The sequence below is a fragment of the Natator depressus genome, chromosome 6 (assembly GCF_965152275.1).
Source record: "Natator depressus isolate rNatDep1 chromosome 6, rNatDep2.hap1, whole genome shotgun sequence".
NCBI classification, from domain to species: Eukaryota; Metazoa; Chordata; order Testudines; family Cheloniidae; genus Natator; species Natator depressus.
In genome coordinates, this window is record NC_134239.1 from 78,418,955 (window position 1) to 78,446,088 (window position 27,134).

General features: G+C 38.9%; 1 protein-coding gene across 2 annotated transcripts in view; it reads right to left on the bottom strand.

Moving 5' to 3' along the window:
• The window catches only part of STXBP6 (syntaxin binding protein 6), a 221,889-nt gene that overhangs the window by 62,846 nt on the left and 131,909 nt on the right, over positions 1-27,134 (bottom strand). For both annotated transcript variants that reach the window (XM_074957087.1, XM_074957088.1), the window contains exon 3: positions 2,210-2,340. In XM_074957087.1, coding sequence (XP_074813188.1) covers positions 2,210-2,340 — 131 coding nt within the window. The remainder of the gene's footprint in view (positions 1-2,209; positions 2,341-27,134) is intronic.

The following is a 27,134-nucleotide window of genomic DNA, read 5'->3' on the forward strand; positions in this document are numbered from 1 at the left end:
ATTTTTTTTTTTAATTTTGTTTTTCAGTAATGAGATCCCAGATGTGCACTGAAAGGAGCTGGTACACAGGTGCATCATCATTAAAAAAAATCATATGACCAATCAGAATGTGACTTTAGACAATCTAGAAACTTAGCCATACTCAATGAGCATGTTTCATTGTATAATGAATTTGTTTTACTTTATACTACATAATGTTTATGACCACAAGATGTGATTTAAATCCCCAACTCCTAATGCTGCACACATTAATTTCTAGCTGGTGCTTAAAAAGGTTTTATCTTTAACTAGCTTGTCCTTTGCAAATCTGTCTGGTGCACTTAACACAGATAGAAATTCTGAAAGAAGAAAGACCCAGATAATAAAAAAACAGTGTTATGTTGAATTACATTCATGTACCACTTTAAAGACTGCATCTTTGCTCTTTGGGACTGTAACATTATCTGATTAAAATATAACCGTATAGATCATTGTTGCAACCACTGTTATATATTTGCAGCAAATCTTGTACAAAGGTTGTCAAACGAGGTGTCTATGAAAAGGTTATGATTTGTTGGTTATGATTATGCTATCTGTATGCTTGTATCATTTTTGTATTTGAAGTTATAATTATTGGCTCTATACCTGGATTTCAAATGTTTGCTCCTGGGGTAATGCCCACAAGGTAATGCCCAGCACATCTTGGAGGGACTATTCAAATTGAGTGGCTCATCGAAAGAATGTTTAACTGACAATGGACCATGGGAGACGTCTATCTACACTTAATGGAGTTTCCTGCTGTGACTAGGCAAAATTCATGGACATGTGACTTGCCCATGTGACTCCACCCTCCATTTTATTGCTGTAATTTTCCACAGTAAGAACAATGGAAGGCCCTCCACATGGGAAAAGCTATAAAAGGCCCTGAAAACACCTCTGTTTTGTCTTCAGAACTGCTTCTTATCTCTGGAGGAACTTTGCTATAAACTGAAGCTCTGAACAAAGGACTGAATGACCCATCAAAGCTGTGGATGTACTCCAGAGACTTGACCTAAGCCAGCAGTTTATTCCATCACTGCTACAAACCTGAACCAAGAACTTTGCCATTACTGTATGTAATTGGTTCCTTAAACCAATTTTAACTCTCACCTTTCTTTCTTTTTATAAATAAACCTTTAGATTTTAGATACTAAAGGATTGGCATCAGTGTAATTTTTGGGTAAGATCTAAGTTATATATTAACCTTGGTGTGTGGCTGGTCCTTTGGGATCAGAAGAACCTATTATTTGATGAGATTGTAATGAACCACTCATCTAAATCCAGTGTTTTTGGTGGTGATATAAGAACTGGAATGCCTGAGGAAACTGCCTTAATGTTTTCTTGTTAGCCAGTGTGGTGAAACAGAAGTTTACTTTTGTGGCTGGTTTGGTATATCTTATAAAATAACCACCACCAGTTTTGGGTTGTGTTTGCCCTATTTTTCAGCAGTTCGTCCTAAATTTAGCATCCTCAGTTGTGACCCACTAAGGCATGGTTTCAGGGACAATGGACAGTCTACAGAGATTGCGAGTTTGTTGGATTAAGGGGGAGCCTGTAAGGAAGCATTGCACCAGGAAAGAGAGAAAGGTCTGTGACCTCTGCAAGGAAGAGATTCAGTTGGCATTTTAGGCAGAGCCAGTTCCAGGAACCCTCCTTCCATAGTCTCTCCACAGGTATTGGTCTATCTTATTGGAGGAAGCATCTAGGGATAGATTTTCAGGTTCTATATTGGATGCAGCTCCATGATGAACTGAAGGCCACCAAGGGTAGGCTGAGAAACGTGTTCTTCATAGGGGTAAGACAAAGGGGCTCTTCTTCCCTTTTGAAAAAGGGGAAGAGAGAAGAGGAGAAAGACAGGACCAGATATGTAGGAGTGAAGGAGCATAACAGGAGTGAGCTTATTCTGCTCAGTCTTCACCTTAAAATCGGGAGAAAACATATACTGCTCCATAGGATAGTCAAGAGTTAGCACTTAAACCTGGTCACTTGAGAATACTTGCTTATACATCAGCATGCAAGGCTGGAAACTGTCCAAGATTTTTTGTGAGGAAGAACCCAGGAAGAAGGGGTAACAGTCATGATAGGGCCCCTTCCACCTGCAATTCGGATAGCAGTAGAATGGCCTTGATCCTCAACAATAGAAGCAAAAATCCTAACAAAGTTACTTTCTCCTGAAGTACAACATACTCACCCGATTAGAGTCTATGCCATTAACCTGGCAAAGCTGCTCAAGCATCCACTGTGATCTCCTTACAAACGACGTGGAACCTTCGAACTGTTTGACTTTTGTAATAGACGCCTGGGAGGGTTTCTTGTTTGTCACTGAACACATAAAAGAAAGCAAAAAAGTATAAATACACACATGTGTGCGCGCGCACACACACACACCCCACACAAAAACACATTTATGTATGGCATAGCATTAGCAAAGAAGCGTCATTTACAGAACTTAGGATAAAACAACTCAACACTACCTCAACGCTACCTGTCAGGAAGGCACTACTTTCCACAGCCTCAAGTATAAGGGAGGAAAAGGATAACCACAAGGACTGTAAAGCACTTTGCAATCCACTGATGAAAAGTACTATATATCAAAATATCAACCAGAAATCATCATTTTGGGGCAAGCACACAAAGTAACAGTGACCTGGCATATTAATAAAAAAGCAATGGATGCCTTACAACTAAAACAACAGGAAATGAAAAATAAATTTTGAGAAAAAGGGAGTGTGCAGAATGCCAGGAAACACAGAGACAACCTAGAAAAGCACACAGCAGAATGACATGGAAAACTTGGATCACCATGTTTGTGCAAAGACCAGGAGAAAATGTGAGTGAGTGATTCTGAGTGAATGTGCTTCACTTGTGGCATAGAAACTGCACTGAGGATGGAGAATGTAAGTTTTCTTCTTTTCAAAAAATAAGTATGACTTGTATATTTGATTCAAAAACTATTCCCTTTGTTGTAAGTAACCTTTAATGTATGTGCATTTACATTTACTTACTACAATTACAGCATTTTAAAGTTATTAATTAATTACTGCCTCACAGTCTTCCTATACATTAGCTAATTTACTGTTAAGATTACTAATGGTAGATCATTAGTATAACTTAAAGATAGGGCTTAAACACTACCTGCCTTATTCACTGACGGATTTTGCACATTAGTAAAGCCAGCACGATTTGGCCCTCAATACTGAACTTTGTATATGTTAAATGATAAAAAAAAAAAACTTTTGCAATTCAAGATGAGAAAATTTGCATTCATATTACAACACCGCAAGCTTTGGTCCTTCTGAGCATACATCCCCAGACATTCAAAACTCACCAAGTCGGGCCTTGAAAAATTATGAGATAGACTTAAAAATCATCAAATTAGAAAGACAGACAGACAGAAAGAGATTTTAGGTTCCTTGCACTGTATTTGCCTTCTGGTTTCGAAGGCTTTAGGGCACATTTGCTTCATATTTGCATGCTTTTCTACAGAACCATAAGAGCCAGACCTTTTTTTTTTTTAAAAAGTGAAAGCTGAGCTTCTCATGAAATAACATGACTCCTAGAGCTGACACTTAAAGACAGACACCAAATATAGTTTGGTTTTGTATTAAAAATATCATATGCTATAGTTTCATGAACCGCAAGTTTTTTATTTTCTGGTTCCCTATAGTACTTAAGCGATGCTGGGCATTGAAGTCCACATGCCCTTGGTACCTGCCAATCAATGTCAGCTTTCCCTGGTTAGGGGGCTTCAGCTGGTGAATCTCAGCACTTCTAATAAGCACTGGGATAGGAAAGTGGGCAATGGGGAAGCATTCATGGAAGGCAGAGATGTACAGAAGCAGAAATCTTTCTTTTCCACCCACCAAGAGTCCAAAACTTAAAAGATTGTTCAAGACAAAAACTGCCTAAACCTTATTAACGGATATGAAATTTCATTGTTCAACACCATATACTCCTGTAAGCAACTTCTCTCGCTCTAGCATATCACATTAGCTCCTGTAATGGAAATATTCAAAATCTCCAAAGAGATGGGGACAAAGTTACTTCTATTCCAGTGTATCCTTGTTACAATGTTCTGTGGCACCACAGTGATAAATTTACTTCCTTGAGTCTCTAAACATAAATATCAAACAGTGTGCTCTACAGGAGATGGACAGCAAGCCAAAACCTTGCCATATACATAACCTATTTCCAGTCTTCAATTTTAACCAATAAATTGGACAAGCAACAAAATTTAGCATGCTAGAAAGGGAACTATGAGTATTTGATTGGCATTTTTATTAACTGTGTTCCCAACATTTACAGATCGTTCTTTACTTTTTAACTCCTGTGCCATGGGCTATATTTCCATCCAGGATCTTCACCTGCTTTAGGCTCTGGCTTTCACACTGGTATACAGAATATGCCAGGGAACATCTGTAAAATTGTCTCTAATTCATTGCATTACTGGCTGGTCTTTTGGTGATTTTTCCTGAGTGAACTCCAAGTCGAAATTACAGAGACCCTCTTTTGATATACATATGATGTGACAAAAATCATTGTTTCCTCTCTGATGCCATGTCAGGATACATATTCCTTATTGGTAAAACAAGTACGATACTTCTCAGGTCCAGAGGCATTACAAAGTTCCTTATAAGCCTTTATGCTGTTAAATGCTTCCGAAAACACAACCAAAAAGTTATAGATCTGTGTCCTTGTTACCAGTTAAATATTCTTATTCCTATACCCTTTCACTGGCTTGTTGCCCATGCCTTGGCCTATACACTCATTCATTTCTTCCTCCTCTTGTATTTTTGAGACAGTGAAGCAGCAAGATTGTAAATTCTTCAAATACCCACGTGCTGTTTGCCCACCTTCACTTGTCCTTTAATGTTACTGTGGACTTTCATGTCAGTGATTGATTCACAACCCTACAGAGTCTGCCAGTAGTCCCTAACATAACAACCTACACTGATTTAATATGCTCAACATTTAAAAAGTTTAGTTACTTATTTACAGTATATAGTCCATACACATAGTAAACTATATATAATAATGACAGGTTTCAGAGTAGCAGCCGTGTTAGTCTGTATTCAGAAAAAGAAAAGGAGTACTTGTGGCACCTTAGAAACTAACAAATTTATTTGAGCATAAGCTTTTGTGAGCTACAGCTCACTTCATTGGATGAATGAATCAGATGAAGTGAGCTGTAGCTCACGAAAGCTCATGCTCAAATAAATTTGTTAGTCTCTAAGGTGCCACAAGTACTCCTTTTCTTTTTGCGTATACATAATAATGACACTACTGTCCATTTCCCTGGATATTTCATAAACTTAATTGAATTTTGCACTAAAAAAAAGGAAGTAATTGAACCACAGGCAAAATACAGTTTGATATTTATTCTAGGACAGAACTCCCTAAATTCTCTCACTTGTTCAAATAAATAGGTTCCATATACTTCAGAATAAAACAGAGATCATGTAAATAAAAACCAAGCTCAATTGTAACAAACAATATACTGACTATACTCCAAAAACATTAAGAGTGGTGGGAACATACCACATTAGACTGCTGTTGCACTTAAAAAATATAGAAAACCATGCAACTTAAACACACTATCCTCAGTGTTTTGAAATGTGCTTAAAAGATTAAAGCTAACTTTCAAAAACAGGAAAAAAGGCTTCCTGTATTAGACTCACTCCCTAAACACAGAAAGGAGAGGTCTTTTTTGTTGATGTAAATCATATATATTTTTGACCTCTCAATAAGAAGTTTAGGAACCATCTTACAGTTTTTAAATAACTATATGAATTCTTTGTTATATCTTATTCCTGTCTCCTACTTCATATTTCTGTTGCCTTATGTTGTCTTCACTCACTTGAAAGTGCATTATATTATTATCCCTGCATTTCTCACAATGCTATTTTGTAAATTCACTGTGCTGGACAATCTGGTTATTTAATAACACTGTGTTATTACTGTTTTCCTCTTGTCCTCTGGATTACCTATATTTCTAAAATCCTTTTACCCCCTAGTGTGCCTGAAGCAGAGACTGTGAAGATTTAGGGAGACTTGCTGTGTTTTTTGCTTTCAGATGCTGACATTTAAATCTCTCACTTTTTGATACAGTACATAAAGCAGCATGTGAAATTGCAGAAGTATGCATTTTAAATCAGATCTTCTATAAACACACTACTGAATAACTGAACAATACCAAAAAGTTTTGTAAAGAACCAAAGCTTTGGTCAGGCAGTTTCTACTAGTACATAATACTTAAAAAAAACAAAAAAAAAAACAAAAAAAAACCCAACAAAAAAAACCCCCAATACCCCAAACCCTGTCTTCCACTGCCTCAACACCCATCAGATAAAGGGTTTACATCTACATTCATTAGTTGTTAGGGGAAAAAATAAAGTCATTTACCTTTACTATAACATTGTCACAAATCAATGTATCTGGTTATAAAAAGACATGGCTTTGCTGGTGCATTTGAGTAACAAATGAAGACCTTTATCATATGAAAAGTTCTAGTCTTTTGACATTATCTCAGATTTACACACATACACCCCCTATTGTTTCCCAGTTACAGGAGAGATTCAATACAATAACAGAAAATCCACTTCTGGGAGAATAAGGACAGGCCAAAACCCCACCACCTATATGCTTCCCAAGGCATACAGACAAGGAAACCCAGGCAGACCCATCATATCTGGCCACGGTACTCTTATTAAAGTAATATCAGGACCCACAGAAACCATTCTCAAACCGCTCACCACACAAAGGGCCAACTTCTTCTAAGACAAAACTGGTTTCCTCCACAAACTCTGCAACATTGACAATCTACCTCAAAACACCATTCTTGCCACCGTGAATGTCACTATCCTATACACCAACATCTCTCACAATGACAACATAGCTACCTGCTTCAAATATTTACAAGACAATGGACAGACAACTTAAACTCCCTCATAGACTTCCACCACTTCCACTGCAACAATCATCACCCATCCATTAAATTCCCTCTGGAACACTTCCACACTAGCATCAACTTCCTGAACACCATGATCAGCTTCAGCAATGGCACCTTACAGACAACTACAAAGAAGAAACCCATGGATCACCACACCTATCTTCATAGATCCAATAACCACCCCAAACACACTAAGAAATCGGTTATCTATGACCAGGCTCTCAGATACCACAGAATATTCTCCGAGGAGAACATAGAGGATACACACGTTAACACTACTAAAAACCACCTTCCCCAAACAAGGATGCTCCACCAGAGAAGTAGATGGCATCATGGAATGGGCCACCCAAATACCCTGAGAAAACCTGCTTAAGCACAGAAATAAACCCCCTCTGATCACACACCCCTAGTTGTTACCTACCACCCCACACTGGAATCCATAAAGGGCATCAAACAACTACAACCCATACTCATCCTGAAAGAAATCTTTCCTGAACCCCCTCTTCTGGCCTTCAAACAAGCCCCCAACCTCTCTAAGCTCATTATCAGAAGCAAGCTCCCTCAGACTAGGGGACACCAACTCAAAAGTGGCACCAGACCCTGCAAGAACAACAGATGCAAAACCTGCAGACACCTCTCCACTGCTCCAATGATCAACACCCCCCACAACATACCTTTCAAGATCTATGGCTCCTACACTTGCCTAACACAACATATGGTGTACCTCATCCAGTGCACTAACTGCCCCAATAACAAGGAGGTTGGTGAAGCCAGAAAATCACTACAGCAATCCAGAATGAACACATACAGGACAAAAGACAAAAACATCATGTCACCTATAGGTGTACACTTTTCACAGAGTGATCATTCTCTATCTGATCTATCAGTCCTCATGCTCAAAGGAAACCTGCACAACACATTCATGAGCCAGAGAGCTTAAAATTCATAACTTTGCTAGACCCTAAAAATCATGGTCTTAAGAAATAGACAGGATTTGTGTCTTATTATAACAATCTGTGACCTATTAACTTACCTTCTTTTCCTATGACAATAGGGGTGTTAACTGACCACTTCACCTTGAATGGTCCCTTATAAGTCGTTAGTGCATATTCTATTAAAAACTTATCTGTCCAATCTTGTATTTAGCTATGACACCGAGTGAGTTTCCCAGACCTGAAGAACTCTTTGTGCTTGAAACCTTGTCTCTCTCACCAACAGAATTTGGTCCAATAAAAAGATATTACCTCATCCACCTTATCTCTATAATATACACACACACACAGACATCACTTTTCCTTAAGGTATAGTAAGGCCCAGATTTAGCATTATATTTAAGCACTATGGTCCACTTTTGAAGAGCAGCACTTCTACTTCCATAGATCAGAGCCTTAGTACATGAACACTATTCTAAATCCTCATTCACAATATGAGCCAAAAGCTGTCATGGTACATCAACCGTAAAAACAATGTTCTATAAAAAACATTAGACTCTTTTAAAATCTGATGAGAGACTACTTTGATTTATATTCATTTGAAAAAACAAAACAAAAAAACCCAAAAAACGTGTTGCCTGAATCAACAAAAAAAGATAGCTGGCATAACACTGGAATCTTGTTGATGCTGTTCATTCAGCTGATGTAAGCCAATATTGAATAATATTAGAAAAAATGAAATCCTTGGAAACAGTTCAGGACAGAAGTAGTGATACTAAACATCCATTATGAAGTGCTGATGTTACAGGTGATACAGTACTGTATGAAAAAGGGAGATTATTTGATGTGTTTCCTTAACATTCTTTCAAGACTATCTACTTCTACCCTAGATGGGGTTTCCAGCTCAGACGAGAAAAAAAAGTTTGGAAAGTGTGTTCCATAGGTCAGTAACACATGCGATTGACAAACAAGTCATTTGAAGTTCATCAATATGAAACAACTTCAGTAAGCTGAGCCTCTGCAGAAGAAAGGGGACAAAACAAACCTCCACGGACAGTCCTAGAGTCAGGAGAACATTTCTATACCAATTTAGCAGAGCACTCATATCACTCCATTCATAAGGTTGTGGATTGATGGATTCATGGTCATTAAACGTAGAGTAATCAAAAAGACAGGTTCCAAACATCGATATTTGGGCAGGTCTTGCTAGTAGGAAACAAGATCTATAAGTGGTGGGAAAAGTAGTCGGAAAACCCACCAAAAAATTCCATGCCAGCTCCCTACCCTTCTCATGTTGGTTGATCTCTTCAATCAACCTCTTTACACCACTTTTTGTAGTAGGCTATGCTGTGGAGACATGAGTGTTCGAAGATACAGCTCATTAATGTTAGTTACTCTTTGTTTAAAAACCCTTTACTTCCTAGAAATTCAATTTGATCTTAATTGGCATGATACTCTTGGAATACTAGCTGTTCTCTCTTTGGGTCCCATTGACCTTGAACTGTCACATGTGATTGAACAGATCTAGTTATTATTTCTCCTTGCGTGTGTTAGTAGTTAAGACAAATTCTAAGCTAGAACTTCCAGAATGCCCAAAACCAATCTTCCCGTCCCCCACCAAACATATTTAAAAACAACTTGAAAACTTCCTTTTGAGCATGACGGCTTGACAGTGTTATGACAGACATTACACAAACGTATTGGCAGATAGGAGTAGCATGCCGACTACCTACTCATTACGTTGCTTTGCAAACTAGAGCATAAGAACGGCCATACTGGGTCAGACCAAAGGTCCATCGAACCCAGTATCCTGTCTTCTGACTGTGGCCAATGTCAGGTGCCCCAGAGGGAATGAACAGAACAGGTGATCATCAAGTGATCCATCCCGTCGCCCATTCCCAGCTTCTGGTAAACAGAGGTTAGGAACACCATGCAGAGGCTAGGGACACTAGCAGCACTTTCACACAAGCTACAGAGTGGGTATGAACTTTGCCAGCATCCTGTAAGTCTTGTTTTTTTTTAAATCAGTAAAAATAAGTAAAAAATCATTTTGTTTCTGTTCCTTGCTCAGACAGATACAAATAAATATATTAACTCATTTTGTCCTTATTTCTTTAAACATGTCCAATGCTTTCTGTAGTTTAAACATCAGCATTCTATGCTATGGCATGAGAAGTTTGGGCTGAGGGTAACCTCAAGGAATGGTGACATGCTATGGAACTCTGAACTAGGTTAATATACATCACATAATAGCAGAAATGTATTATGGAAAGGCGACAGTCATTCCATAGTTAAAGACTGTGCTAGCTTCTTGGCATTAGCCTGAATTTCGGCATCAATCACATGATGAAAAATAAGCAACAGTATCAAATGTAAGAAGGTTGCATAGGTTTAAGAGATATGCATCCAAGAAAAATATTGTTTCAACACCAGATCAGAGACAGCGGTAGAAATATATAGATCAGATCTAGCTTCTTCATATTGTGCCAAAGTCTTGTAAATTGTTATGACAATTTGACACAAACTGAAACAGAAACCTCTTCTAATTCTGGCTCTGAAGCAGTAAATGCAAACCTCCTCGCCACACACAAAATTAAAGTGGTGCAGATATGAGGCTCCAGTTTTGACCCATGTGTCATTTAGAACAATTTTATTTATTTCTTCTGTTTTCTGAACTGTAACTGCCTGATTTGAAGCTGCTTGTAATAATTTATGAATAATACAGTGTGCTTGAGGTATTGTGTTGTTTACTGTATGTACAAATTGAGTTAATTCACTAACACGTTTGTCAGGAAATGCACCCAGAAATGCGGGGGAGGAGAAGAGAGATCCTGGTATTCACTTCTCTACAATCACTTCAGGGAAAATACAGAGCTATCACTTTTAAAGTTCATCTTGACACCCTGCTGAGCCACCCAAACCAGTGTAACAAGACTCAGGAGACACAGGAGATGACAAAGGACTTTGGATAAAAAGGCAAGCCCCCGCAAGGACAGGAGCAGAGACACTATTGGGGAACCGACTGATATCCAGACCCCAGATGTCAGGGTAAAACATATCTGCCTAAGTCTTTAGGAAAGAGACACACATATAGACTGTTTAATGTTTTATAAACCTCTTATGCCTTGCCTTGTTCCGACTGTTAAGATTAAATGACACTTTGTTTTAAGGAAGACTGGTGTCACTCTATTCACAAGCTCCTGAAGGGAAGAACACAATGGAATCTGCTGGGTAAGCATGGCTGGCACACATTGTAACATAGCACCTGGTCTGAGAGTGGGAGAATAGCAGGATTCCACCGTATGGAGATAAAGGGAAGAGGCCTCACACTTGAAGGGGTATACTCAGATCTGAGACAAGCGAACAATGATGCAACTAGCTCTGTATAAGCACTTATTTCCCAAATTGGAACCACAAAATAATGCAAAAGCACTATTCCATGAATATATCTATCTATCTCAGACTACCCCCACCACAGCAGCCTTAGAAAAAAAGAGAGAAATAGGGTTCATTAAATCCTGGCTCTGGGGGACCAAACATTTTTTAACTGGACCAATTTTGAAATATAGGTTGCTGTTGTGGAGGTTTTTTTATTTTTATTTTTTTTAAATCTGCTTTTGAGGTCTTGATTTAGGATCGATGCATTTAGCTATGTAAGTCTTTACTTTGGAATAACAGATCTTCATTTAAAAATTCATTATTTTTTATTCAAAATACACTGTATGTAAAGTTCAAATGTACTAACTGCTGAAGATTAACAGCAGGCAGTGTGAAACTCTAAAATCCTTTAGCTAATCAGAAATTCTATGACAAATGGCTTGATTGCCTCATCGCAATACAACTGGAAATTCTATGCATTTATAAAGTGCTGAATGCATCAAATAACTGCTGATGCAAGGAATTAGTGTATAAAGCCTTGGAGCAGTTATAAAGGAAGTGATTGCTACAATTGTTTATATTTTAACAAAAAAGAATTTTAGCTTTAACTGTGAATGCAGGAAAAGTTGCCCACACTGCTTAGACTGGTTTCAGAGTAACAGCCGTGTTAGTCTGTATTCGCAAAAAGAAAAGGAGTACTTGTGGCACCTTAGAGACTAACCAATTTATTTGAGCATAAGCTTTCGTGAGCTACAGCATGAATTAAATTGGTTAGTCTCTAAGGTGCCACAAGTACTCCTTTTCTTACAGCTTAGACTATTTTTTATTTTATTTTATTTTTAAATCTAGAAGATTTTTTTTTAAAAAACCCTATACTGAAAACAATGGGGATGGATGCCACTACAATAAAACAAAACAGACTTTAAATTAGTTTTATGAAAATTATGTTAAAAGTGACTGAAGATGGGAAATTTGTCACTGTCCACGGAAATGTACTGCGTGGGTGTTAAGAGTGTGGTTAAAAGAATACCACTAACTTGGCATTTCCTTGCTTTTAAGGTTTTTAGCTGGGGTAGCGTCACGCCTAGCTAACCTTAATTCCTTCTAAAAGCTTATTTATGGAATCACAGACAGGTTAGAATAGCAATTTTGTCTGAAGAAAGAAGAGACATGAGCAATGAGTGGTTAGTGTAGGAGAGTTACTGTGAAAACTTAATAGCCCTTTCAAACCTTATGTACTATAATTCACTGTGGAGATATGTACAGTATTTAAAATATGTTTAATAATTATGAAAATCGAAGTGTACATTCTTAATATGGATTTTTTTTTCAGTTGGACACCTTAATTTCCCCTCACAGAATGAAATGAATTAGGGTTGACTTTTCTTTGATTTATGAGTATACAAAGCATCAAATATAAAAAAAGGTAAACATTTAAATTCTGATATTTTAGGGAGAACATTTGCAAAATATACAAGTAAATTTCCTTTCATTTTAACAATAGGGGATTTTTATGGCTCAGTATAAAAAAAAAGAATCACACACTGGAAACAGATTGACAATAGACAGGCTGATAACTTTAGTTTTCATATTATAGAATCCCTCTATAATTCTTTCTTAATTGTAAGAGTGCTGCTCCTTACAAATATCATTAAATAAACTAGGAAGACAATACTCCTACAGGCTTTCAGGTCCCACCATGTGTAGCACAAGTACATAATACAGACTCCAGTCCCAAATTTTATTTATCCTTACTTGCCTCCCTCTCTTTCCCAACCCCTCAAAAAGAAAATAGATAATTTAAAGAGAGGTGTGAATTTCTGCGTGTCCTAAATGTTGATGATCCAGGTTCTAGTGAAATTCGTAGTCCAAAAATGGTTAGCAGTATCCTGGATACATATGTGTATCTTCAGTTCATAGTCAGAATTAACACATCAGGCTTCATAACACAGTGTTTAATACCTGATACAGTCTGTATCTGGGAGCTATATCTTGCAATGGTGGTAGCAGCAGGGGAGAAAAAATATTTTTCTAATAGGCTTTTTTAATCTCCGATTTGAAGATTTCAATTAAATCACTGATGTTATGCATGGGTGCTGGAAGAGTTAAACTGCAGCTTTGTATCCTTAAATACAAGGGAACTCAGTACTCAAAAGCTGCCTTTTCCACTCCCTCTCCCCCAAACTTTTATGTCAATGCAACCAATTCAAATGAAGTCGGGTCCAATCCCAGAGGAATATGTAATATTTTACAAACTTTCAAAGACAACGTATCAATTGAAATGCTAACTTTCAAGTTCTCAAAACGTATGGGATGAATTATATATACTTAATATTGCCATTCACTAAAGGGAGCTGTGGTTTCTGACCTTCAAACAAAGTATCTTTTTTGTTCAGCTGTCCAATTTCCACTCAATTCCACACCACTTTCTGAGTCCACTTTTATATTCAGAAGGAGAAAATGGAAAAAAAGTGACCATGCTGAAATGGTACAGAAGTTTCAGAGACCCTATGACAAATCCTTTCTTGTAAAGATTATAAAGTACACAGTCTGTAAGAAGAAAAGATGCCCCCGACAGGGATTTCATAAAGGTTTCAATTCTTCTTTGAGATTCTTAAATCATTTTTAGTACATGAACTCTCAGAAAAGAGATGCACCTTTATTCCTCTAAAAGGGAGGAAGAACTCTCCTGTCTTCTCTCAGTTATATAGCTATCCTGGAGCAGCGTTTCCCAAACTTTCAAAAGCTAAGTCACCCTAATTCAGGAAAATAAAACCTTCTTCAAACTGCATAATACTAGCAAGGCAGCATGGAGACAACTTGCAGCGTCACTGCCCAAAGGGGCCATGTACCATGTGACGGGTTCGGTCACAGAGACCCCCTTGGGACTGTCACCTGATGTGCTGAGACTACCTCTGAGCCCGTTTTCTCTGCCAGTTTGGGGCTCCAGAACCCTGCCTTGTTGAGCCAAACACTCAAGCCTGCTGCAACACAGACTCAGGGTCTGAACCACACCCCCAAAACTGCAGATTTAACTGGGAGGGGGGGAGGGGGGAGTGTGGATGCTACTTTTCGTACTCTGAACTATGCTATACCAGGTAACTATCAGAAGGTCGCAGTACCAACACAGGGTCAGCATCATCCAACCAAGGCTCGCTGATGCAAATATGGTAACATTAAAATCTAGGTATCATTACCTTGATGCAGTTCTACGTTAAATCCATAATCTTAATATAACCAAAAGACTTTGAACAGACTTTGACTTTGGTTTCCAGGTAGTATTGGTTATCTTTAGCCCCAGTCCTGAAGTCAAGGGTTTACCATGGAGGCCCAACAGCCAAACCATGTGTTGTAAGTTCCAGGATCAGAGCCTCAATCAATACTGATTTAGCACGTCAGAATATATTGCCAGAACAATGCCAACTGGTCTGCAGAATATTTTTTTTCAGCTTCCAGAATTGTATAGGTTAAAGTTTTAAGAAACAAAGGACTAAAACATAATCTTCTGTCATACGGATGAATGATAATCAACAAAGGAATGAAAGCTACCCCGCAGATGCATACTTAATCACAGTACTGTTCAAACAATCACAGTACAATTCAAACAATAGATTAAACTCCCCTCCAAACACAGCTGGACAAGCTCTCCTTTTATTTATATATAAAAAGAGGAAGGATATTCTAGAAATAAAATCTGAACATTATTCTTTAGAAGCAACACTAAAAACAGAAAACCATGAATACAGAGTAGTAGATTGCAATATGGGATTCAAATTATGCAACCTTATTTTCTTCTTTTCTCCTTCTAATTCTGCAGCTTTTACAATAGTGGACTATGTATGAATCAATAAAAGATGTTTTCTTAAAAAAAAAAACCCACACATGAACTAAGACCAATAGTGAGAGCTACACCACCAGATTAGTTCAAGGAAAGTAATGAAGCATTCTCTTCTGACATTAGGAACTAGGATTTTCTCTCACACACACTTACACACAATGTAGCAGTATATTAAGTAAAAAGTTCAAGACTATTAGCAATGTGGGTAATTGGCTGGGGGGGAGGGAAAGCAGGATTACATTTTTGAACTCTTCTAAATTTGAATGTCACAGAGTAGCAAACACTGAAGTGCATCTAGGAAAAGACTCCTCTTACAAGGTTCACTGTTCTACTGAAAACAGTTAAGCTCCCTGTGTAAACTAGCCATGAACAGGACAGAAGAAAAAGCCTGCAAATTTCAGTAGTGTTAACACAATTTTAATTATAGTATTACTCATGCCTAAACATCTGATCTTCTGCTCCTTCATCATCTTCTTTTCAGACATACTAAACCCATAAAAAAATGCAGAAATTGGGCTAGTTTTTGGCTTGTTGCTTCTTTATTTTGATCAGCTCCCGACAAGCAAGGGCAAGGGGGGGGAGAGAGTCAGGGGTGCACAGAAGGCCCACCACAATCCCAGACTGCACGCCGGGGGAATCTAGTCACATAGAGTGTTAGGGTTTAGGGATTGGCTTGTTTTGAGATGGGATTAGCTTGATTTTTGTTTTATTGTGAAAGTCGGGGTGCTTATTTACCGTGAAATTTGGCAACTGTGCTTCTTTCCCAAATACCTAATTTAAGTCATTTTAAATTTAGTTTTAGAGTGGTTCACACATACATCCCTTTCTTTCATGCATTTTGTGTGGAAATTTTACGTGTACGTGGAGATGATCTGTCCCGAAAAGCTACCAGTCTAATGAATTACTCTCTTTCACGCACAGAAACTACAATTCTGTAATGCATGAACTAATGACATATTATATCAATCACAGTATTAGCATATACAGCAAAAAGCAAGCACATAACACACAAAGAGGAAGAACAGTCCAATCATTGGCATGGCACTTGGGAAATTAGTTTCCCTGCCCCACCACCAGCTTCCAGTGGAGCCTTGAGTAGGATGCCGAGTTTCTCTGTGCCTCATTCCCCCCCGCACCCCATATCTGTAAAATGGGAATAGTAGTACTACCCTACCCCCCAGGGTGTTAAAAGTATAAATATATTAATGATTGTGAAGCACTCAGGCTATGGTAATGGGGGCTCTATTATAGGTGGCACAGGTAGTAATACCTATATTTAAGCTTGCCCAATACTTTCTATTATTAGATCCTTGAAGTGGGGTAGCTGCTCCACTCTGGCATGGAATGGCTTAAAGCAAGCCAGAGAGGCTCCACAGAGCCCCAGCCAATCCTGGAAAGGCTTACTGGGAGCCAAACAAGTGGAGGTTTGAAAGCAGCGAATCAGACCCAGGCTGCTCCCTATAAGAAGGCTGCAGGGCAGAGAGGAGTGGAGTCTCTCCCTGGAGGGCAAAGGTAGAAGAACTGGCTCTTAGATAGAGAAGCACCTAAGACAGAGCAGGGCTGGGCAGGGTCAGCAGAGGCTGGGAGAGCCCTAGGCTGATGACTTCAAGACTGGGGCCCTGACACAAGGGGGCAGAGAAGGTGCTGTGGCTATGGGAAGGTGCCCCAGGGAAGCAGACAGTAGAGGAAAGTTGGAGGAGGACAGTAAGTGGCTGCTGCTAGAGGGTCCCTGGGTTGGGGCCCAGAGTAGCAGGTGGGCCCCCCGACTTTTTCCCCCTCAGGGCCTAGAGTAGCAGGTGGCCCCCCCCACTTTTCTTTCCCCCACCTGCCAGTGATGAGAGTGAATAAGCCAGGCTGCAGGCTGCCCTTGGAGCAAGGGGCTAGACTGAGGCCTGCAGTGAGCCACTGAGGCGAGTAATAGAACCAGAAGCTGCCGGTCCCCTGGAATGGGGGAAGAGCCAGCAGAGCAGGCACAGCCAGAGGGCAGTGTCCAGAAGCGGACGCCATGGTCTGGAAGTGACGTGGGTCCAACTGGGACGACGGTAGAGCCCAAGTGACTAATGGCGGGCAAGACACCAATAGCGAAGGTGCGCCTATTTTCAGTTCTTTATAAAACTTTGTGAATAACCACGTGGGATGAAAGTAAAGAGAAATGGTTTTCAGACCCAAAATGTAATAATTAGCTTAATTGTTTACATACTAGAAACACTCTGCTAACTGTTCTACCGCTGATGATGAATATCTCCTAAACACAGCTCATGATGGGAAAAGGAAAATTAAATAAATTGTGGCACAAGTTTAAATGTAAAAGAAACAAAATAGAAATTACTGAACTCACTTGCAGATCGGATGCATGAAATTAAAGCATCCTGTATCTCCAGTGAAGACTCATGAGTATGGTGGGATCTTGGAGACACGTCAGCATTCAAAAAGCAGAATGACTTTGTTTTTCACCACTACCAGAATGTGAGCAGCCAAAAACTAAGGGCAGTAAATTCACGAGAACAAGACACAATTATGCAACCCATTGTTTTCTTTTTTTGTTTTAATTCTGCTATTGCTATGAGAAGTACAAAACTTAAGTAACTGTTTACAGATAGAACTTTGCATTTCAGTTTAAGAATAAGAAGTTAGTTTTATTGGCAGAGTGAAAGTTTGACAATTAAACAGAACCACATTCCTAATTGAACTTGGCAGGTCATTTTGTGTTGTGTTTAAACAGAATAGCTGAGGTAATTAAAATGAGTTTTTATGAAACTACTTGTAGTCATTTATTTGAATGAATTGTTAGATTGCTTAAAAAACATCAATATTAATGACAGGTTTCAGAGTAGCAGCCATGTTAGTCTGTATTCGCAAAAAGAAAAGGAGTACTTGTGGCACCTTAGAGACTAAGAGCTGTGGCTCACGAAAGCTTATGCTCAAATAGATTTATTTAGTCTCTAAGGTGCCACAAGTACTCCTTTTCTTTTATCAATATTAATATTAGTTAATATTTGTGCTAATATTTTAATACTTTGTTGTAGTTTTGTATTTTAAAACACTGGTTTTACAGCATCATGTATATATGTTTATATGTCCTTAGAATGCCTCTCTACTATGCAAATTCTTAGTCATTTTTGGGAATGTAGCTTCCTGTTCTCACAGAGCTATTAACGAGGTCCAAAAAAAATAAAGAAGTGAAATTGGTATCCTATGCATCAAAACAGTTTTATTCAGCGTTCCATAGCTGAGCATTCTAGGCCCTACTGTTCATTTAGGAAATGCTATTGTACATGATTATTTTTCTATTTTGCAAGATTTTGTGGGTTTTTTTCTTTTTACAGGAGTATTGTCAACAAGACATCTACTCATTTGTAAATAGTTCATAAAAAGATACTTGCCATTCTACACTTACTTCTGAATCGCCATTACAATTTTGTTTTGTGGTAAAAGCAGTTTCTATGTTTAAAAGACCCACAGAAACAAGAGAGGAATATTGTGAAACTGACTGGAGTGTAAAGTGGCCTCCCCAGTCCAGCAAACAGATATCCACTGTGGAGATATCCGTGTGTTCATCGGTCCAGGCAACAGGTACAACTGGCATGAGGATCACCTAAGTCTCTGAATGCGACCAGAAGACCCAGCAAGGACATAAAGGAATAGACAGATATTCTGTGGCTGCCCTGATACCAGACTCTAGTTTTCTGGAATAGAAAGTCTCTTCTCTCTGGTATTGACATCTGCCCCCAGGACAATCCGTCTCTGTTGTGAATATTATATCAGGAAGCTCTGTTCCCTATTCATGATCAGCCCCAAGGTTTGGATCATCTGCACGTGACTGCTCTGGAAGTTTCCTGGAAGGTTTTTGTTCAGATGAGCCAGTTGGCCAGGTAGACCACATGAATTCCAAAGAGCTACTATCATGTACCAACATCCTCCTGGCATTTATATAGGACACTACTGTAGCCTTCCTTTTCCTGGATTTATCAGCTTGTAAAGCCGAATATTTAGAGTAGTCTTCAATAAATAGCGGTAGATCTACTATACATGCAGCTTAAAATAAAATCTTGTCAATAGCTTCACTTCTTGGTTTGCTGGGTTGGTTTTATTATTAACCTGCAAAGATCTCATTGAATAGGTCTTAGAACATATTTATTTAGTAGAAAAGCTTTGATGGTTTTACTACGAAGTACAGATTCCTTCCCCACCCCAACTCCCTTGCCCAGTTTTCTCCTTATGCTTTTCAACTTGCTAGGTTCACTACTTCCTACTGGGTAAAATTGAGAGCCAGCTGTTTATATAATAAAAGAATGTACGTTAACCAAGCAGTTTATTGTCCCCACCCTAGATTCCTCTCCTTCCCCAAGGTGTTTTTTTTAAACCTGGTTTAGCTCAGGATATTTGAGCAAAGTAACAGAAAACACAGTTTTTATCAATAGCCTTTCTAGAATATTCTGGGGGCTCTGTCATTTTGGAGTAATTGCAGTATGTACAATATGGTTTAATGTCACCAAAAACCTCTTTCCCTTTCTTCCATCCACAGTATATTTTACAACTGATGGGGAAAAATTGTATAAAGGAATTGAGGGCAGTTTCCAGATACAACGCACACAAGCTGCATCTGCCAAAATCTAAACATTCTCTCCACATCCCTTCCCAAGAGTTCAAATAATAAACATCCCACCACAATGGTATCTGTCTGATTTGGCAGCTACTCTATCTGTACCATTAAGCTAGGCATGTCAACCTTTCATTCCCATTTCCATAACCCTTCCAGATAAAGTATGAGATTAGCATAAATGTATATTCCCAAACTAAGATTTGCTTAGCTTTTCTTCGATCTACAGTGATTTTTTAAATTTTTTGGGGGGCGGGGGGTGGGGAGAGAAGAATTCTTCTTGTTTCCTGTAACATTCCTCTTATGCCTTATATAATCAAAAACACCATGTTATAAATCAAATCTTGTTTCCTTTTTAGCTAGGCCTCAAAGTTAAAAACTGTGGTTAGTCATCAGATCAAAATCACATGCTACTTTCCTGAAAGGAAAAGCTGAATAAAGCAGTTTTCACTGGCCTTCATAACAAAAGAGTTGGTTTTGCTCAGAATGCTATTTACAAATATCGATGCAAGAAAAATGTAAAAAAAACCCTGAGATTACTGATTATGAAAATCAGCATGTGAAATGTCTCTCACTCTTAAAATGTGCATGTATCATACTGTTGGGCTTCTTTGAAAACTATCACAAAGCACACGCAGAATGTGACCTATTTTTCTTGTGCAGATTTTCCTCCCCTTAATAATTGTTCTGAAAACAGACACTTCTGAACCCAATCTCACAAGGACCTTAGTACCTTGCAGAATCAGGCAGTATGAACTCTCAAAGGTAGGCAACAACTAGTCCTTGTGGAGCTATTCGAATAAATTTATGACATCCAGTGTGCCATACATATTCTAGTCTTTCCAGATTATTGACAAATAACTCATTTGTTATTATTATATTATTAATTTTCTAAAATGCTTGAAGGGGGAAAATATATCAAAGTATTACAAACTCACAGATGGTGTAAATTATTTCACACACATTATATTGCTCTTATATATATTATACTAAGTGCACTGCAATTAAAAGATCATGGGGGGAAATCCATACATTGCTAATTTACTTCGTTTACCATTTTTCTGCATAGCTACATAACTGACACAGATAAAAAACAGATATTGAAATGGAAGACTTGAAGCAGTCTGATAAAACTAGCTTTGTCATTAACCTTTAATAGATTAGTGTGGCCTTTCCAAAACAGCTTATTTCCTAGTCGCCACCTCCTTCTTCTATGCAGACATCCGAGCTCAATGTCCAGGTTCCATAACCAGAGAATGGCCTCTGTTTCAAGGCACTGTAAATCGCCCTCCAGCTGTCGAGGGCACTCTTCTACCACATGAGTTATCTGCAACGCTGCCCCACAGTCACAGCATGCACAGGAAACTATGTCAATCTGGTGTTTAATTGTCGCAACTGTGGACCAGCCAAAGTGTGGCTTGTTGAGCCTGTCTAGGATCTATGATCAAGTGGACAAGGAGGCAGTGCAGTGATGGACTCCTGAATTTACGTAGTGTGTTAGACTCTCTTTCCCACCGATGCGTCCATTGTATAAGAACGTAGTTTTAAACTCTCTGGAAGTGCTGACCATCTATGCATGGTAAAAGGCCAGTAGCACTCTTGTCCAGGATTGCATGAGCTGCCATACCAAAGAAGTGTCAAGAGATCAGCCTGGGAATGGGCGACAGGGGATGGATCACTTGATGATTACCTGTTCTGTTGATCCCCTCTGGGGCACCTGGCATTGGCCACTGTTGGAAGACAGGATACTGGGCTAGATGGACCTTTGGTCTGACCCAGTATGGCTGTTATGTTCTCTCCAACTTGTAGGATGAGGTTTCAGTTACTAATAATTTCCTGGATGAACCAAACCACACCATTGGCCTACAAGGAATAACTTGCAGCAGCTTGGCAATTAGTCCGATGAGCCACACAGTGTCATGGGCTGCCACCAATAAGGACTGCACCAAATTTATTTCCTAGCAATTCCCCTTGGATGCTACTTGCACACAATTGCAAATGCTTGGAGGGACATTCAAAATCTCACATTCAATCGAATATACAACTACCCTTTCATAAGCTAAATATGATTTTCTACAACTTGTCACAAAAAAATTACTCAAGATCTTGGTTCTTAGATGCATTTCGACTGAAGTCCCAATAAAACTCTCATTCCCAGACCAACAGTCTGCTTCTAACCTGCTGTGTCTCTCTGTCCTGTTATTTTGATCTCAAAACTGTATACCCCCCTCTCCCCCACCACCCCATTCAGCATTTGCCACTTGCTTATTTACTCAAGGATAACAAACTTGCTAGATTAGTTTCTTCACATTCATACAACAAAAAAGTCTCTTGCCTTTGAGTAGAAAAGCTAAACTCTCTGCGGCTTACAAATATTGTGCTTTACTCTCTGCACTTCTAAAACAGAGACAGCGTCTTAATGAGCAACATCTCACAGCTTTTGCTGAACAGTAAAAATATTTAATAAAAAGAATTAAGACTCGCATTTAGTCATGTATATTTAAAATAATCCCATTTCAAGCTAATTTAGAGTTTAAGGCTTAATATTCATGACATCAAGTGGACTCCTAGGAGGCTAGCTTAAAGATGTTTTTTTTTTTTCTTAATCATATTTCAACATCAGAAGTTTTGCCTCTGGAAAACTGTTTAAAATTTACACCAGGAAGATCTCTACAGATTGTAAATGGAATTTGGCAAAAATCCTATACCAGTCAAACAGATGTGCCTCCTTAAGCACACAGGACGCTAAGACCTATCTCACCAGCACTGTGAAAACAATGCTTGACCTTTATAGCAGAAAGAGGTCTCAGGGCAGGAAGAGACTAAGGAAAATAAGCTAGATGCTCCAGTTAATTAGGCAATGCATCACATTAAAAGTACTAGAATTGGGTGAATAATGGAGTTTTTGGTTCACTAGCACAGCCATTCTGACAAAAAAAATAAAAATTAATTTCAGGTCACACAGACTCCAAAAATTCTGAAAATAATTCAGTGAATTGAAGAAGTCAGCAATAATTTTGTATTGGGTTGACTGCAACATTTAATTCGACACAAAACTAATGGTTTGGTTTCTACGCTCTTTTTAACACAATGGTCTTTTGCAATGAAGGCATATTTGAATCTGGGTCTCCCACATGCCAAGGCAGTGCCCTAATCACAGGGCTAACAACTGAAAGATGACAGGTTTCAGAGTAGCAGCTGTGTTAGTCTGTATTCGCAAAAAGAAAAGGAGTACTTGTGGCACCTTAGAGACTAACCAATTTATTTGAGCATAAGCTTTTGTGATCTACAGCTCACTTCATCAGATGCATCTGATGAAGTGAGCTGTGGCTCAAGAAAGCTTATGCTCAAATAAATTGGTTAGTCTCTAAGGTGCCACAAGTACTCCTTTTCTTTAACTGAAAGATGGGAAACCCTTCCCCTCTTCCCTGTTCTGTGAGCGTCGCCTAAGGGCTTGTCTACATAGTGGGGTAATGTGCTCTATGGGGCTATGAGTCCTAAAGCACACTAACATGTTGCACATTAACTGGTCCACGTAGACCCTGCTGGTAAGCGTTAAACGTTCCCCGGTATGCTTTAACTTAGTACTCTCTCAAACAACACTATGTTAAAGCACATCAGCAGGGTCTATACAGAGCAATTAATGTGCAACACGTTAGTGTACTTGAGAAATAACACTCCTATAGAGTGCATTATCCCAACATGTAGACAAGCCATAAGTCCCCAAAAAATCTGCTTTACCAAAACTATTATAAGAATTAGTGTTAAAATTGTGAATAGTTTCGGGTTGACAAACTACATCCTTCAGTGAATAAACTATTCATTTAAAAAATTTTGCACAGCTCTAAAAGGTAGTGCATTAAGACACTCTGATGGTGTCCGACCCTGTTCTGTTGAAGTCAATGAAAGCTTTACCGCTGAATTCAGTGGGCCCTGGGACCAAACCTGTGAAGATCTTTACTGACTACATATGTGTAGGAAGATGGTTTTATGAATTACCAGACAGGCAGCACTTTCAGCAACAGATCCTAGGGCACTGGATCTGTAGAAATGGTGCTACTGTTGAACTGCCGAAATAACTCCCTATAGCACTTAATGCCAGTGTTTCATGGAGGTCTCCTATCCAAGCACTGGCCTGGCTTGATCATAATTAACTAGTAATGTCTAATAATCTCAATTCAAGGCTGAATTGCTGCAACTTTATACCATGTAATTAAAACTGTAAGTTGGGTATAGAGGTTAGGGGCCTTGGTCAGGAATGGGTGGGTGAGGTTCTGTGGCCTGCAATGTTCAGGTGGTCAGACTAGATCATCACGATAGTCCCTTCTGACCTTAAAGTCTATGAATCTATATTTGAGAGAAATTTTATTTGTAATTTTAGACGATAAAGATGGGCCACAGTGGATCAGATGTCAAGATTTTATCTTTCAAAAAGATCTTATCCTTCAGAATGTCATCTCACAACATCTGAAGTACATCTAGTAGTATTATAGTATACGTACCTCTTTTTGAAAACTTACATTTAACATAATGGTGAGTCCCAAATATAACACACCTCTCTTCCATGTGCACCATGGTGTAACAGTGCAGTTTAGATTCAGATCATAGTCTGTCTCTGTGAGACAGAAAGAATTTAAATAAATAGGCCAGTTAAAATAACGCACTGTGGCATAGTGTAACTAAGAATTGTGGAGGATGGCTCGGTCACTGAGTTGGCCTTCCCTTTTTTATGCCCTCTTCCATCCAACAATCTATGGTCTCTTTCCTTCTCCTTCCCCCTGTTCATCCTCCGATTCTTAGTCCTTTCAAGCTCCTCATTATTCCTTCATTCATCCCCTTTCCCTCAGGTTACTTATACACTCCACTCCTTATCCCTAGATCAGGCATCATCTCCTCATCCTTCATCTGTCAACCCTCCTTCAGATTCATGATTTGTTCAGCCAATTCTTCCCCCCTCTTGTAAATGGTTTCCCCCTTCTATTTGTTTGGTTGCTCATCTTTTCTCCCTTCTGGTATACTTCAGTTTAAGGCCTGTCTTCTATTCACAGTGTGGAAACATAGCTCTCATAATTCCCATTCTGTTAAAGCTGCTTCTCAGCATCTTAGGTACTTAAGTCCTTCCTACTGCCAAATGGCAATATGACAAGAGGAGAGTACTAATTGGAACTTCTGCAAGAATGGACACATTGTCTGGGACCTGGAAGCATAGTGCTTCCACACCAAATAATGGAGGTACAGTTTTTGTGGTTTTGTATGGCAAGAAGTGAGGAATAGCATGCTTATTTAAACTTCAAGAGAATTTTAGGCAGGTAGAATAGAAATACAAAAATAGACTCTCTGTCTAGCTTAATGTCTAACTCAACAAGTGCCGCTGGATCTTTGGTGAACATAAATGCTCAAGTGGTGAGGGATCTGTCTTGCATCTCATAGGAAAAACAGTCACTAGCAGCACAGTGCCGCCTCATAACAATGCAATCTAGAGAATCATTACCACAACTTCCAAGAGCATGGTCAAAGTACTGACCAGGCCAGATTCTGCTTAGATTGTACATAAGAACATAGAATCTGAAAAGGTCACAGTCTAGACCATACCACAGTATTAAGACCACCAAATTATCTGACCAACAGTTTAGATGGAAAGCTAATTATTTTAGCCTTATATATTCTCTACCTACCATAACACAACAAGGCTGCCTGTGAAAATTAATGTAAGCAAACTTCAATATCGCTGGATGAAAGACAGTATATAAGGACTACTTACGTAAAAGTAAATCAAGAGCCAAACGTGGTAACATGAAAGAAATTAATACCATGATTAAGTCCCTGATTGAGCAAGACACCTAAGCACATGCCTACCTCTAAGCATGTGAGTAAATGTGTTGCACGTGGCTAAGTATCTTGCTGAAGAGGGACCTAAATAATCAACTGGGAAAATGTAAATAATATAGCCAGGTATAAAACTTTTGTTCTTTTCACGGATACATAGTCAGTTAATCAGAGATTTCAGTTTTCAAAAAGCAACTGCTCCTCATATTTTGAAGGAATGAGAACTTATTCATGTAGTTTAATACATTGGGCCTATATAAACTAAATTTCAATTTATGTCATTTGACAGTGTCTATTTAAAATTACCTGGCTTGAATATTTAGTTTGTATTTCTTTGCATTACTTCGCTAACTCATCATTCAACTGTATAAGAGTGATGTTTCTGAACGTGCTTCCCCCCCCCCATAATTGATTTATTACCATCACACAATACTGACCTTGTTTAACTTCATCTGAAAAAGATGCAGATATTTAGAGTAACTAGAATTTGATTTAGCCTTCTTCTCTACAGAGTAATATCAGTCTATACTTAAGTATTCTACCAATCCTCTTTCATACACTAAAAACAACAAAAAGCCGTACCTCAGAATATCTCGCATGACAGAGTGTAACACCAACAGAGCCTGTCATGGGCGGGATCAAACCTGGGACCTCTGGAGCTTAGTGCATGAGCCTCTACCGCATGATCTAAAAGCCAATTGGCTGTTAGCTAAGGCTGTAGAGCAGACTCAATCTCTCTCTCTTTCTACGTGGTCTTGGTGTATGGGTTACAAGAGCACACACAGATATTTGAGGTTTGGAGGAAAACACATATTAAACTATTGAATGCTATTTGTTTTAAGTAAAATATTGGCTAAACTAGGATAGTCACTAAATATCCTATTTTATTTTTTAAAATGTTTAATTTAAAAAAAAATCAACATCTACTCACAAAACAGGTTACGTTTGATTTCTGTTAATTTACACTACAACCTGGTTTTGTTCCTACTCTTCCGATTTATTAAAATGGAAAATCCATACTGTTTAACAGCCCTGTGATGGGATCCCTCAGGCCTTCTATGCTCCCTTCCTTAAGGAAACCCACTGAGGCGAGGCTACCAACAAAATTAGGTTATGTCTACACTTGAGCTGAGAAATTTATACCTCCTGCTTGAAGTGTAGGTACACCCTTAGTCTTCCAGAGGCCTAGAATGGCCAGGAGAAGACACTGCACAATTGACAGACAGCAGGCTAGTTATGAAGGCTTGCCTGCTTCCTCTGAGGGGGAGCTCAGGGAAAGCTGGGGCAGGACAGGAGCTCTTCAATGCCAGCCCACAACCAGGTCAGGGACTCATCTTAAAGTCTCGTGAGCAAGAAGGTGAGTCTAGACTAGATGCGATAAATCGATCCCCACTGAATTGATTGCTGCCCGCTGATCTGGTGGGTAGTGAAGACATACCCTAACTCTGCTGCAGGCCCTGATTCCTGACAGTGCAACATTTAGTTGCAGAGCTGCCCATAGTGTAGCCTATTTTGCATCCCACCTTCCAAATTTTAATCAGTACATTAATCAGTATAGTTATAATGGACTCTTATTTTGGTACGGTAAGACAT